Source organism: Nycticebus coucang, chromosome Y (assembly GCF_027406575.1).
Source record: "Nycticebus coucang isolate mNycCou1 chromosome Y, mNycCou1.pri, whole genome shotgun sequence".
NCBI classification, from domain to species: domain Eukaryota; kingdom Metazoa; phylum Chordata; class Mammalia; order Primates; family Lorisidae; genus Nycticebus; species Nycticebus coucang.
This window is the reverse complement of record NC_069805.1, coordinates 887,048-902,350: the sequence shown is the minus strand read 5'-3', so window position 1 is coordinate 902,350 and position 15,303 is coordinate 887,048. Positions and strand designations below refer to the sequence as shown.

General features: G+C 47.0%; 1 protein-coding gene across 1 annotated transcript in view; it reads left to right on the top strand.

The window, feature by feature from the left end:
- LOC128579082 (protein Shroom2-like) overlaps positions 1-15,303 on the top strand; it is a 181,957-nt gene that overhangs the window by 68,229 nt on the left and 98,425 nt on the right. Inside the window, 1 exon segment of the mRNA XM_053581357.1 lies at positions 1,398-1,549. Coding sequence (XP_053437332.1) covers positions 1,398-1,549 — 152 coding nt within the window.

The window sequence follows — 15,303 nt, the reverse complement described above, 5'->3', positions numbered from 1 at the left end:
CCCACCCCACAGGTTTTCTTAGCAGTTTGTAAAGCTTTTGGGAGTAAAATGGAGTTTGGCAAACCTCTTTTTGGAGCAAGCCAAGTAGTAAATATTTTTGGCTTTGTGGCCAAACTACTCAATTCTGTCCTGTAGCATATGTAAACGAGTGGGTGAGGCTGTCTTCCAGTAAAACTTTATTTACCGAAAAAGAAAAAGGTGGCTGGCTGGGTTGGACTTACAACTGTTCAGAAAATATATGTATCAACTGAGATTACCTGCAGCTGAGTTGGATTATTACTATATAGGAATAAAGACCAAGATTTTTCAGGATATAAAGTTACCATAAAATGCTCTTCAGAAGTCATTTGTTATACATTGAGAGCAGACTGTTCAGTGCTGAGCAGTGAGCTTCTTAATACACACAGCCTGGGGGAATAACTGATGAGGACTGTGATGAAATACAGATGTGCTTGCAAGATGTGGAGGGGCTGGACCTTCATACACTGCTGGTGGGCACATGCGGTGGTGCAGCTGCTTGGGAAAACAGGCTGGTAGTTCCTCTGAGCGGTGAACGTAGTTACCATAGGACCCAGCAGTTCCATTTCTAGGTATATACCCAAGAGAAACGAAGACATATTCCACATAAAAACAAGGACACCCACGTATACTGTTGAGCCACAGAAGCAGATGAGGCAGTGACACAGGTACAATGTGGATAGAGTCTGAAAGGCATCATGCTCGGTGAGAGAAACCACACACGTGAGGCCGTGTCATTGTATGGTTTCATTAACATGAACTGTCCAGATCAGGCAAAGACGGAGACACAGGAAGTTAATCAGTGGTTGCCAAGGACTGGGGGTGGGAGACTGGAGAGTGCCTGCCCATGAGCAAGCGGTTTCTTTTAGGATTAGGAAATGTTCTAACATTGGTGGTGGTGATGCTTGTACAGCTCTGTGAAGTCACTAAAAGCCAGCCATGCAATTATATGCGTTAGGAGTGAACGTATGGTATTTGAAGTGTAGCTTAATAGAGCAGGTACAAATGCCATCCAACCGGGTCCAGGATTAATGCAGGAGAAATCATTAGTAAGTGATAAACATGGTCCAGAATTCTTGTTTGGATAAAGGAAATCTAGAAAACGACACCTTTAGGTTCCATATTTTTGGTGGTGTGTGTTTCCAAGGATTCCTGTTGCCCGGTGAGCAGGAACCATAAACCTTGTCAAAGGCCCCCGGGGTGAGGGACATGGTGAGAGACGCCCCAGCTTGGTGCGTCCCAGTGCCTGGAGTGAGAATAGGTCAGCCCGGGTCCCCTTTGCTCTACGAATGTGAAGCCCCCAGCTGTGATCTGGGGACTTGCTTTACTCGGGAATCGCAGGCTCACTGGGGCTCATGGACCGTGCTTCTCTCTTTCAGATTGAAGAGGGTAGCAAAGCCACAGCCGTCAACAAGTTACTGGTGGGAGACGAGATCGTGGGCATCAGTGACATCGGTCTCTCAGGGTTCAGGCAGGAAGCCATCTGCCTGGTGAAGGGGTCCCATACGACTCTGAAGCTCATGGTCAAAAGGTAAGATCAGTGCCCCCTGCCACGTTATCAAGACAGTTGTGCAAGTGGGTAGAATGTTGGAATGGGAAGCCTGAGTCCTTTGTGAATCACACCTAGAATTATATCCGTTGGCCAAGGGTGAATCCAGTCCGAAAAGTTTAAAAATCTTCTTTATTTTATTGCTGCTGATTTAAAAAATTTTGATGTATTAAGTGAATCGACTGCTCATGTCTTTTCCTTTGGCAACATGCAGATGTTTTATTCTCTTGGCAGAGAGAGGAACTCTGCTTCTGTGCCCAGCTACTGGGTATGTAGTTGCCTGTTGTCTCCACAAGGTGGCAGGCTTCTGCGTTTAAGGATTTTATGCTGTAAAGAATTTGCTTGTTTACAGAAACTGAAAGAGTGCTCCTGGGTACCGGAAACATTTGTGATTTGCTGTTTTCAAATGGAAATAATTCTCCACCTGGTTTTATAGGTGGCTAATTAACAGTAAGGCATTTACTTGTCCTTCTTGACCAAATTATTGTACTTTTTTAAAGGTTGGCTGTAGATTTTAATAAATAAACAGACTCAAATGTTTATTTCAATTTTTAGTGTAGACTTAAAGGCATCTTCCGTAAGGACTTTTTGGGGGGCAGGAGGAGGTGGTGCAAAACAGCAGACAAGCAGGAGATCCAGAAACAAGGAAGGATGGAAGCCTCGACGTCACTGATGGTGATCAGCAAATGCATGCAGCAAAATTGCACTTGTACCCCGTGAATATATATAAATAAAGATAAACTTTAAAAGAAAAAGGAAAAAGGAGGGAAAACATTTTCAGCCGCCTCATTTCTGTGGTCTGTGCTTTCCTTCCAATACCTCCTTGTACAGTCAGAAAGTAAAATCTCAGATGGCAGTGTCTGCGCCTTTTGGGGCGGGTGGGCGTGAGCGGTGATACTGTGCTAGGAGTCCCTGTGGTCCCTCGTCAGGGGCAGTGCCTTTGTTCTCACAAGATTCAGTTCCCTTAGCAGGAGATGGTGACAGAGGGGGAAGCTTCAGAGCTCAGACAAGGAGCTGTGAAAGGTCTCCAGGAGTTGCAGCCCAGGCCCCAGGCTAGCTGGGATTTCCTTTTTCTTCTGTCTCTTATTCGGCCTGGGTTCTGGGCTGCCAGAGCCCCCAAAGCCCTGAGCTTTTCTGTCTGCCTTTCCTGTGGTGGAGAGGGCTGCTTAGTCAACTCGGCGAGCAAACCGTGCCTCAGCAGGGCCTGTCTGTGCCTGCACGTTCTAGCGTGGCTGGTTTTGAGTCAGAAGTTAGTGCATTGTACGTGTTGATAGGCATCCCCAGATTCCTTAGGCCACTTGTTTTTCCACATCATCTCTAGCATAGGGTATTTTTGTTTTCTCTCTCTGTGAATGTGCTAGTGACATATGGCTTTGTTATCTACATTTGTGTTTCTATAGCTACGAGTTTGATTAGGCGTCATTCCCTAGAAGTGCAACGTGCATATAATTCTTTCTTGAACTAAAAATACATTTTTAAGGATGTAGATAGACAATCTGAAATCTGTTGAAAGAAAGGCCTCCCTGCCACATGAAAAGTGACTGGTAGAAGGACAGAGAAAAGGCCTTAGGGCTGCTGCCAGCTGACTGAGCTGACACAGTGCTTCAAGACTCAGGAAGGAGGATTAAATGTCTTCCCTGGGACACAGACAGGAGCCGTTGTGTGGAATCACCATTTTCTGTTCAGATTTCCTTTAAATGAAGGATACACAGAAGGGTGATTCTGATACAATTTAATATTTTAAGTAATATGCTCAATTAGATATAAAGAGAAGCAGAGCCGTTTATTCAAACACACTTTTAATAACTGTTAGGGGAAAATCCCCACCAACTATTTTTCCTCTGTTCTTACACTACAGCAATCGACACAGGTGACTTATGTGACCAAAGGTGGACATAGTAAGGACTCCTAAAACCCCGGCTAACCTTGTATGGTGTTCTTTATTGCAAATACACAAAAAAGGGCTTTTAAAATTGTTCTTGTGAAAGCTGGAACACCTCTCAGTGGTGTTCTTCTCTAAGGACTGGATTCTTCTCTAGGTTCAAGTCTCTCTGTAAGCCTCCCCACCCTCTTCTTTCTCCATTCCAGGGCGGCCACTAACCTGCTTTCTGTCCCTGTGGGTTAGTTAGCATTTTCTAGCATTTATCTGCAGCTCCATGCAGTGTTTACTCTATTAACAAAAAATAAAAAATAAATGGCTCATTCATTAAAAGCTACTCTGTAAGCATCTTAGGGAGACACTTACTTGCTCGTGTTCCCATCGCCCTTCCTGAAAGTGTGACCCAGCGGTGAGTGAAGTTACTCAGCCTCTGTTGACCTTGAAGCAGCCGTCTGCCCCGCCTCAGGTACCCCAGGAGCCATGTGGGGAGGAGGTTGGTACACCTCGGCACAAACCACCTGTGCCGGTGGCTTTCTTAGTGTAACTTGAATAGTGGTTCATGTACAAAACCCCCTCCCCTGTGCAACAGCTGTGGTGCGTCTTTTATTTCACAGGCTTGGTTCATCTTGGTGTGTGTGGTGGCCAGGAGGGCAAGCGGCCAGAGTACGATCACCGCTTCACAAAGCGGTGCCATCTTTTTTCCTGGGTGTGGGCAGTGCAGACCTTGTTATCATGGAGAAGCCAGTGCTGGGAAAGTGATGTGTGGGAAGACGCACGGATCTCTGTCTCCCCAGACAGACAGGGACAGTGCTTCCTTCCTCCTGGGGCAGGGCTAGCTGGAAACAAAAGAGCTCGGAACAGCCACCCTCACCGAGGGCACATACAGGCTCTTTTGTGGTGTTTAGGTCGTATTCTTGGCCCTGAGATGGCAAGATGGGGCCACGGGTGGGGTATGGGTGATTGCCCAGGAGTCAGATCCACTAGTCAGGCTGGGAGACGCTGGGAGGCAGGCATTTTTGACTTGCCGTTTGCTTCCAGGCGACCTGTTTCATCTTTGCTTGAACAAGGAAGTGCCCCTTCTAGGAAAGTTCAGGGTGACATGCGGCCTTCTGTCACATGGGTGTCTCTCTATCCAGTTTGTGTCTGCACTGTTTTTCTAGCTGTCCTGGCCACCCTCGGAGATCCTAATGGGCAGGTCTGGAATGGATCTGCATCTGGGATTGTCACAGAGGGCACAGGCTATTTGCTGGGCAGCCAAGGTAGTTCTACCACTTGCTGGCTTAAGCAAATGGGCTTGGAAAAGGGTAAGGCAAAAAACTGGGTGGCAGTTTGGCTTGTGCCTGGCGAATTTAACCCAGTGGATGACCTGGGGTAATGTGCCAAGGGCAGATGAGCCCAGTGCCCTCAAGCTGTGCTGGAGTTTGGGAATTGGGCTAGGAACGACCAAAAAGGTCGTGTCTCCTGGCTGAGGGTGCCCTACCCACTCAGTGCTCTAAATTGTGCATTAACAGCTCTGGGGACGGAGTCGCCCGTTTTTCACACTTCAAAGGCAAAGCACCAAAAAATCAACTTTCAAAAAGTATCTATAATTTCAAACGGCCTAGGGAAAATAATCACGTTTTATTCACTTTGTGAAGCAGGCCCACTGTGATCCTATCCTGGCCACTTGGTCCCCTGGTCCTCTGGCCACTATACATGCCAAGATAAACCAAGCCTGGGAAATAAAATATCACATTATTTTCTAAAGCCCGTAATTACCTTTTTGGCCTTTTCCCCAAATTTGTACTGTAATATTAGTGTATTTACAGTGAAGTATACCGTCCACCTCATTGTCAACCCTGTTCTGGGTCATTTTTCTTGAACCTGTCATGAGTTCCAAGGAGTTTTCCTGGGGCCGAATCATGGGCAGGGTTGATCCGTGTTACTTCCTGCCTCTCTGCCCAAAACCCTCTTGTGAATCTAATTATATCCACTAAGCCTGCACTCAGGAGCAGATTAGCGGCAGAAGGGTGGGGGGGGGGTTTCTTGCTGCTGGCTGTAAGGGTTTGCTGGACTGAGTGGTGTGGTCACACGTTTGCAGAAAGGAGGCTTCCTGCGGGGGGGCGACACTAGTGCTTTCTGGGAGCAAGTTTCCTTTCTTGCAGCGTGCACCCCTTCTCGGAAGTTACCGAGTTGTGGTGACTTCTGTTCCACACTAGCGTTGTGCGGCGCTCCCCTGTGCTTCTGGCTTCTTGGAGCTGTCCCTAAGCTGGTGGCCCTGTGGCCCCAGCATCAATTAGCACAGATGTTCCGGGAGCTGCCACTCAGCGCTGACAGTGTGACAGGAGTAGGGGACTGGCTAAGACGTCAGCAGGTTGCCCTTCCCAAACCCTCCGCTCTACCCAGAGAGCCATTCCTTGGTCAGAAACTGTATGTGTGTTCAGAGGGTGTGCTGCTTCCTCCGGGGGGGCCCTGGAAGATGCCAAGAGAAACCTGAGCTCTGGCAGGTGTCTGAGGTTGCTTATCTGTGGTTCCAGAGTGGGTGTTTCTGTTCTGTGCGCATTGGGGGGCTTAGGGCTGTTTGCCTCTGTGCTTGTTTTGTTGTTAAGACAAAGGAGGCCCTAATGTGTTGAGGATGTTTTTCCATTTTTGTTTTTATTTATTTATGTGTTTATTTAATAATGGAGGAAGGAGGAAAGGAAGGAAGGGCGGGGTCTTGCAGGGCTGGCCTTAACTCCTGGGCTCAAGTGATCCTTCCACCTCAGCCTACTGAGTTGCTGGGACTGCAGGCTCATGACACTGCCCTCGGCTGATTATTTTTACTGAGTAAAATCAAGAAATAAGGGAAAACCACATAGACCAGAATTGTTTTATTTCAAGGAAAGTTAATTATGTTTGGGTTTAGATTTCGTGTGTGGCGAGAGAAATTTAATCGGGGAAACCTCTAATTACATGACATTTCATATATTAGTGAAGTAGAGATGGTAAAAAGTTCAGATTTTGCTTGTGTTTCTTCCTTTATTAATTGTAGTAAAGGAACTAGACCTGTCCAAAGCACATAATATGTGGTGATGACTGAGGCAAGCAAGTGATGTCTGCAAACTTCAGTTCGAAAGCAATGATGGTTCCAATATATTAGGACATGCAGAGAATGTTTCCCTTACTTTTCTGTGTGAGGCCTCCAGGGGGACTGTGAATCCTGTGCAGTGGGGTTCACACTGTACAATTTAAGATCATTTTGAGGCTTAGAAAGGTGAGAAATTAATAATAGCATTAATGATGAGGTCGAAATGACTTTTATTTATTATTTTTTTGAAGGAGCGGCATTAACAAGACACATCAAATTGAGCTCCCTCAGCCTTAGGAGAAAAGGTTTATCCATGCTGGGCAGCTATTGAGTTGGAAAGAGGGGTGTTCTGGTGAGTTTTGGAGAGCAGACCTGGGGAGTGTCCTTTCTGGGGGCATACCTCGGTGCTTGTCACCCAGGGGAAGGTGGCTGTGAGAGAAAGCAGCTGAGCAGATGCCCAGGGGCATGACAGGGGAGGTGGTCCACATCCGGTTCTGTTGAGTGTTCCTGTCTGGAGTGAAGGCTGTGTGGGTGAGCGCTCCCAGGGCTCTGTGCCGCATGATGCTGAGCGCACCGAGGGGTCCCCTCTCTGCACATCTTGTGTTTGGCTGTAGCTGTACCCGCAAGCAGCCGGTGCTCTGTGCTGGCTGCTTGTCTAGACACAGTGAACACACTTTTGGTTTGTTGCCAAGGTTCAGGGAAAGGTGAGGTTGACAGAGCCCTGAGCAAATGGCTGCCAGCGGGTTATAAAGGAGTAAATGCCACCTTTCCTTAAACTGTCCCCCTCAGCTCAGCGCCTGTGGCTCAAGCCGCTAAGGCGCCAACCAATACATCTGAGCTGGCAGGTTCGAATCCAGCCCTGGCCCACCAAACAACAGTGACGACTGCAACCAAAAAATAGCCGAGTGCTGTGGTGGGTGCCTGTAGTCTCAGCTACTTGGGAGGCAGAGGCAGGAGAATCACTTGAGCCCAGGAGTTGGAGGTTGCTGTGAGCTGTGATGCCACAGCACTCTACCCAGGGCGACAGCTTGAGGCTCTGTCTCAAAAAAAAAAAAACTGTCCCCTTCCCACCAGGAACATCCCTTGGTTCCAAGGCACGAGTCTCTGGAGAAGAAAATGAGTACACAGTATGGCCCTGACCTTTTACAGAAAGTAAGGGCATACCTTACCGTTAAAGAAAGCCCATTTTTGTTTTATTTTAGCATCACCTGTTCTCACACAAAGGAAATGCTCAGTGATGAAAACTACCTCATCTCATGCTTCCCTTCCACCCCTGATAACAAGCTGTTTGACACTGCTTGCAGAAGGTGTCTGATAACTTGATTTTTATCATGAAAGAAAGCCTGTTCGGGGCAGCTAGAGTCCAAAGGCCTTTTAATTGAATGAGGCGGCATTATTAGGTAAAGTACTCAGGAGGTATTTGCAGCAGGGTAGTTGCACAGCATTGGGACAGATGTGAAATGTGCTGGTTAGCTAAATTGGGTCACCCCAGCATGGAGACGGCCCCTGTTCAGGTGGGGTACTGGCGACAGGTGGCAGAGTCCTTGGCACCCACCGTGGAGCGGGTTGTGCCATTTACTCCGTTTGTTGTGGGTGTGCCTTCATGTGATAAGAAGGGCAGCAAGGGTGTTTGTCTGCAGCTGTGTTAAAAGGACAGAACTAACATATTGGGGTCCGGGGGGGAGTCAGATCTTCCTTGAGTGACTTTCCTACTTTAATTTTTCAAGTAGGATGTGGTGTTTAATATAAGAATACAGTTGATCAATCTCTGACTTGATGGTCTTGCAAGCAGAAGGATGCCTTCTGTCCTGAGACAGAAGATTATATAAAATATAGGAAAGGTTTTATCTGGGTCATTATGCAGGTTTTGAGATACACAGAAATCAAGAAATGTAAAATCCCCATGGACGGAAAGAAATGAAGCCCTCCCAGCAAAAGCGATGAGCCAAGCAAGTTGGAACTTGCACAGGTGAATCAGAAAGGATGCTGTCGACTGTGTCTGTCTCAAAACTTTCCTAGTGACCCAAGTATCAGCCACTTAGCATACGTGTGAGTGGGCTGGTGGTTTACTGTATTGAGCACTGAGCACCCTATGTGTGGTATTTAAAGTTCTCCCAACTTTAAAGGATCTGCGAGATGTTTGGAGTAAAATTACAGATTTCCTGTGAAGAAATGTTATTTAGTGGAAATAGCATTCAACTTTGCCACAGTTACCTTATAGTGGTAATGCCTATACTTTGCATTGGGAGGAATGCTGGGTTTTCTTGGTAAATTTCCCCTCCTGAGTCTCTCTCTGTTTGAACAGCAGCCTTCCCTCTTTTCATGGTCAGTGCCCCACACTGCTTGCAGTGACTCTGACAGCCCTCTCTTCGGTTCCTTCCCTGCATGTCATATCTTCCGTGTATTCCTGTTCCTCATTCCATTTTCTAGGAGAAAAACCTTCTCAACTTGCCTTACCTTTCTCCTCGAGGATGCTGTGAGTAACCACAGGGCCCCCGGAGGGGAGTTTGAGGGCAAATTCAGTGAAAACATAGTTAATTGTGGGCTTTGTGTACTGGACAGAATTCCAGAAAGGGTGAGGTGGGTGAGATTGTTTCTCGAGATTTCATACCTTCTCCTTTGCATCTATTTCACACACGTAGAACTCTTTCTACGCAGCATATAGGTGACAGCAGGCTATAGTCTCTCCTTGCTTTATTTTGGTAACGTTTCTGCCTGATAAAGATACGTTCGCTCAGGTACCAGGATTTTTGGTCTTTACTCTTATATATATAAACCTCCTTGGCCCTGTTGTTAATCCTTAGGGCTATGTATAATTAGCCCTAAGAATGATTACTCACTCGAACATCCTGAAATTCTTTGCTGACCAATTCATTCTGCGGCAATGTTGCCAGGAAGTTCTGCTGGAAGTTATTCATGCGTTTTACGAATATCTACCTATCTACTTATTCATTTACATGAATAAAGCCAGATGGTAGATATTTGGGGGGCATATGTCTTAGAGCACAGGTGGCTTGGGATACTGGGAGAGAGGTCTTTTTTTTCTTTCCCACAGTTACAGGTTTATAGAAATGAGGGCTATAAACATAGCCCTCATAAACATAGAAAAAACAAGTCATTTGGGTCTGCTTCACGGACAAGTTCTGCTTGTGTCCATTTGGTGACGTTCCTCGGGCACACCAAGGGACCCAGGAGGAAGGCCAGAGGCTGAAGCAGAAGCCTGGGCTTGCTTGCTCTTGCTGGGGAGAGCAACTTCGAAGCTTTCATCTGGTGTGAGCACCGCTTCTGGCATTTGCTTACAATTTGGCTTTGATGTCTTGTATGGGTTTCAGTGAGTTAGGTCACTGGGGAATTTTTATCATGCCTTAATTCGCTGTGTGTATAAAGGCAGGAACTACTTGACCCTTATCTTCTAGGATTACCAGATTTTATCAGGCATGATGTCACCGTCTACAGGATGGCATTGTCCACAACACTGCCCCAGGAGAGAACACTCTGTAAATCTTCCCACGGTGCCTTTTTTTCTCATAGTAAACACATAGTTACCATTTACACAGTGTTCTCATGTCTTTTCTTTTTCTTTTTTTTTTGAGACAGAGTCTCACTATGCTACCCTGGGTAGAGTGCTGTGGCGTCACAGCTCACAGCAACCTCAAACTCTTGGGCTTAAACGATTCTCTTGCCTCAGCCTCCCAACTCACGTGCTTTCTGTGCACACACTGAATGTATATTAGAAGCACTCCAGCTGGATGGGTTAAGATCATCCCGTTAGGTCCTGCCTTCCGAGAGTGCACTGCTGAGTGGGCTGCTAGAGCTGTGACAAGTGGTGACTCAGAGAGAGGAAAGACGGGCTGGCAGCCAACTCCAGGAGGGTCTTTACTGAGGACAGGGCAGCAGAGCTGTGCTTGGAAGCTGAGCCAGGCTTCAGATGCAGACGTGAACCTCTGTCAGCCTTACCAAGCTCTTCAAAGCTGGGAACCAGAGCAGGAAATCTGCAAGGGGGGTGGGGGAGGCTGCAGAGGAAAGGGAGGCTTGAGGGACGGCCGGGGAAGAGGTTGTGCAGACTCACCTGGAGAGAGGTGTTTGCATCTACCCCAGGTGATGCAGATGCTGTGGGCCTTGGGCGCATGCTCTGAGAACCCCTGGGCTAGCCCACCAAGAGCCTAGGATGGTACCCTTCCTTCTGTGGAAACTGGTTCCACAGTGACGGGGAGCTGATGGTTCCGGAGTGAGGGGGAGATCTGGCCAGAGCTGTGTTGCCAGGAGATTTTATCTGGCAGGAGCTAGAGACAGACTGAGAAAGGAAGAGGACTTCCCACAGGACTAGCAAGAAACAGAAGGAAGCACGGGGTCAGAGCTGGGCTTCATTTGGTGTTTAAAGATTCAGCTGCCAAGCAAAGCCTCCTGTCCCCCCACGCCATCTGTTCCTGAAGCATGTGCCCTCCATGGCCCTCCCCAGACTCGGAGTTCTGACATCAGGAAGCTCCGCATATATTCGTTACTTCCCAGCCCGGCCCTTTATCTGCAAGGCCTTTCCCACTCAGTGCTCTTTCAACCCTCAGATAGCATTCCACCTCTGTAAGTGGACCACCCCAGGGACTGTAACAAACTGGTCACTATATGGAGGTGGTCGCCGTAAAGAACTAGGGCCCACTGTACTGATACGTGGGGCATGTCTGTTCTATGAAAATTAGGCCAACTTGAGGTGGTTAGTGTAGGGAGCTGGTCAGCTACAGAGGGTCTACTATTTTCCCAGCAACCCTGACCAGGCTTAAAGCCTCCAGCCCCCCACCTCTGCAGCCCTCCCATCATAGTGTCCAAGCAGGGTGTAGAGTGGGGATGTGGGCTCCCTGCAGGCCAGGACCCCTCCCTTTCAGCTCCCAGCCTTCTTTGCTTGGCAGGTGGTGCTTGTACTTTACTTTCTCATAAAGTTAGGAAACTGACCCAACACTGACGTGCTTTTTTTTTTTTTTTTTTGAAGAGAAGGAAGGACTTTTCTTCTTTGTGAATAATAAAGATTTTATTGTGCAGTTCTTCTAATAATTTCTTTTAAAAATTAAACAGAATATTTGATCTGTAGAGCAAATATTTTTGATTATTTTTTTCTCTATTTCTTTTTTTTTTTTTTTTTTTGCAGTTTTTTGGCCGGGGCTGGGTTTGAACCCACCACCTCCAGCATGTGGGGCCAGCACCCTACTCCTTGAGCCATAGGCACTGCCCTTTTTTCTGTATTTCAAATGAATATTTTCTTTCAAGTCTAAGGTAAAGTTCAAGTTGTAGTTGAGCCCTTCACCCAGGGGGCGTGCTGAACACCCTCACGTTGTGCACATTAGTTGAGATCCTGCCAATCAACCTTCCCCCTTCCCTACCCTCCCCCTCAAAAGACTGTATTTGTGTTTTATCCTTTGTGTGGGCGTGTGGCTGTTTATCTGTTGGTTTCATACTATTGTTGAGTATGTTGGATACTTTTCCCTTCATTCTTGAGATAGTTTACTAAGAAGAATGTGTGGTTCTTAATGTTCAAGGACATCCCAATATTTTTTAAAGTTGTGATCTGAATGCTATCCTTTCCAAGGAGTGGGGGGAAAGACTTTTCTAAAAAGTTAAGTTTGGTATATAATTAGTGGGAAAGGATTTCAGGGGACCCCTCTATTAGAATGAACGGTTTCTTTTGGAGTACCAGAAACCCCACTGCTGATGTTGTTCATACTATATAATTTTGATAGCTGTATGAAAGGAATATTATGGACTAATTCAAGTTAATGTTTGGGGGGAATACACAAAACCAGCCATACCTAGAAAAGAAAGCTGCCCACCACACCTGCAAGATGGAAGGAATGCACAGAATTGTATCTGCATCCTGCTTGTCACACCCACAGTTCTGGGGACCAGGTGGTTTAAAGCTGTGCATCTTGTGCAGGAGGAAATACCACAACCTTGTGAAAAGGAGTCTCTTTTCTGGGCCACCTTGGGGCTGAGGCAGTGCTGGAACTAAGCCAGAGGGACCATAACCAAGGGTGGGCACCAGGTGGCGCCAGAGTGGCCTCGTGCCCAGATCCCTTGACTTGCCCTTGGGCAGCCAGCCTGCAGGGCGGGATGTCCCCTCCCCTGTCCCCTCCTCCATCCCCTCTCCTGTCTCCTTATCCACATAACCCAGCCATTTCAGAGGCACGAACACACAGAAAACAGCCTGACCTTGGCTTGATTCCTAAGCATGTTCATTAGGCACCAGGAAATTCAGGGAAGTTGGGAAAAAAGCACATGTATTTTAGGAAATTTTCACCATTCCCAGTAACCACTGTGTCTTTAGTTATGGCAGAACGTGTATAACCCTTTTGGCCATGTGTCTTCATTCGTTTCTTTTTTATTTATTTTATTTCGTTTTATTTTTGAGACAGAGCCTTAAGCTGTTGCTGTGGGTAGAGTGCTGTGGCATCACAGCTCACAGCAACCTCCAATTCCTGGGCTCAAGAGATTCTCCTACCTCCACCTCCCAAGTAGCTGGAACTACAGGCACCCGCCACAATGCCAGACTGTTTTTTGGTTGCGGCCATCATTGTTGTTTGGTGGGCCCGGGCTGGATTCGAACCCGTCAGCTCAGGTGTATGTGGCTGCCACCTTAGCCGCTTGAGACACAGGCACCAAGCCTGTTTCTTTTTTTTTTTTTTTTTTTGGTAGAGACAGAGTCTCACTGTACCGCCCTCGGGTAGAGTGCCGTGGCATCACACGGCTCACAGCAACTTCTAACTCTTGGGCTCACGCGATTCTCTTGCCTCAGCCTCCTGAGCAGCTGGGACTACAGGCGCCCGCCACAACGCCCGGCTATTTTTTTGTTGCAGTTTGGCCGGGGCTGGGTTTGAACCCGGCATATGGGGCCGGCGCCCTACTCCCTGAGCCACAGGCGCCACCGAGCCTGTTTCTTTTTTAAAGTAGCCTTACCTCAATTAGAGTCATAGCTGCTAACTAGGTGTTCTTGAAATTGACATATATATCTGTGTGTTACCTTTTTAAAAAGGAGTTTCTGGGTTTGTTTTCATTTGTTCATTGCCTCCTAGAGCATTGCCCATCATCTTTAGGTAGTTGTCAAAGATGTGAGCCAGCTGAGATGCGTGTTACGAACATGTGGGATATCTCACTTAACTGTGTTGCCGCCTGCCATGGATGCTGTGCTGTGGGGAGCCCTCTTCCACGCCATCAGCCTCTGATGCCCCCAGTTCTGGCTCTCCATCTTTCTTTCCTCCTTCTCGGGCCTACATTTTGATCTCTACGTGTACATCTGTGTCCTCCTGATAGACACATCCGTAGTGTTGTCCCGTAGCTACCACAGATATACAGAAGGCGTTTTGCTTTTTTTGTAATTGTGGTAAAATACATGTAACAAAATTTACTAAAGCCCCCCCCCGTATGTAGGGGGAAATGGGGATTTGTAGCTAAAGGTAACTTTATTTGCGAAATAGTCAAATATTTTGTAACATTTTATAGAATGAACTTTTAAGGGAAAAGAAGAAATCTGAAACGTTACTATTACAATTTTATTTTTTATTATTATTTTATTATTTTTTTTGCAGAGACAGAGTCTCACTTTACCACCCTCGGTAGAGTGCCATGATGTCACAGGACTCACAGCAACCTCCAGCTCTTGGGCTTTTGCGATTCTCCTGCCTCAGCCTCCCGAGCAGCTGGGACTACAGGCACCTGCCACAATGCCCAGCTATTTTTTGGTTGCAGTATACCGAGGGTGGCGGGTTCAAACCCAGCCCCAGCTGAACTACAATTTTATTTTAAAACAGAGTATTCAGGTTTTAGCAGACAACATTTTGGTGCAGGAATGGGGTTGCTTAGTCCTTTTATCTGTTAGATTGCGTCTGCGGTCACAGTCTGATTTATTTACAGCACTGAGTTAATCTTTGTTTCTGCAGGAGGTTAATAGTTGGATAAAACTTTTGTTTTGTTAGGGATTTGTTGAGGGCTGATAGGTTAACGTTACCACCAAGCTGCTCTCCCTATAATAGTAACTAAGTTAAAGATGTGGGTCCTTTTTAGGCTTGAATTTGAGGAATGGGTCCCAGGGGGTGATTCAGTGTCTCTGCAACAGTTCTACAAACTAAAACTTTGTGTCTTCAGGAAGGAAATGCTTAATGGGTATCTTCAGAAGCAGACTTAAGATCCATACCCTCTATTCTGATGATCTCTGCTGCATGAAAAGTTGTCCCAAAATTCTTGGTGTAAAATAGTATTTCCAGTTGTAAAATTGCATGAGCACAATGCAGTTGACCTCTATGGAAAGAAGCACATGTGTGTGCTGTGGCTGGTTATTAATATTTTTGGATGAAAAACCTGCTATAGAAGATCTCCAGAAGGTGGTCATCTCCACATTTTGGGAGGGTAGGGGAAGAGGCAGTGTGGATAGTCACCTGCTAGCAGGCACTCAGGAGTGCAGCAGTGTCCTTACCATGCAAGTTGGTAGCCAGCATGTGGCTGTTGCCCTTGTCATGTGGCTGGTACAACTGAGGAACTGAACTTTGGCTTCCGTTTTGTGCTGATTAATTTAAATAACGGCTCTGGCTGGTGATTCCAGCAGCACTTTAAGACGATGAGTGTCTTGTCTCCTAACTCATGACTCAGGAGGGGCCGCATCTGGGATTGAAGCACATCTGTCTGGGACCAAAGCCAGGTGTCCACACAGGGACAGTGGCGACAATGACATGGGCCTCCTCAGGGGTGACTTGACCTGCTGGAAACACCCGGAAGTTTCAGGCCTTGGTTCTTGCTATTGGCAGGATTCCTCAGTCTCTCTCCATGTCCCCTCTG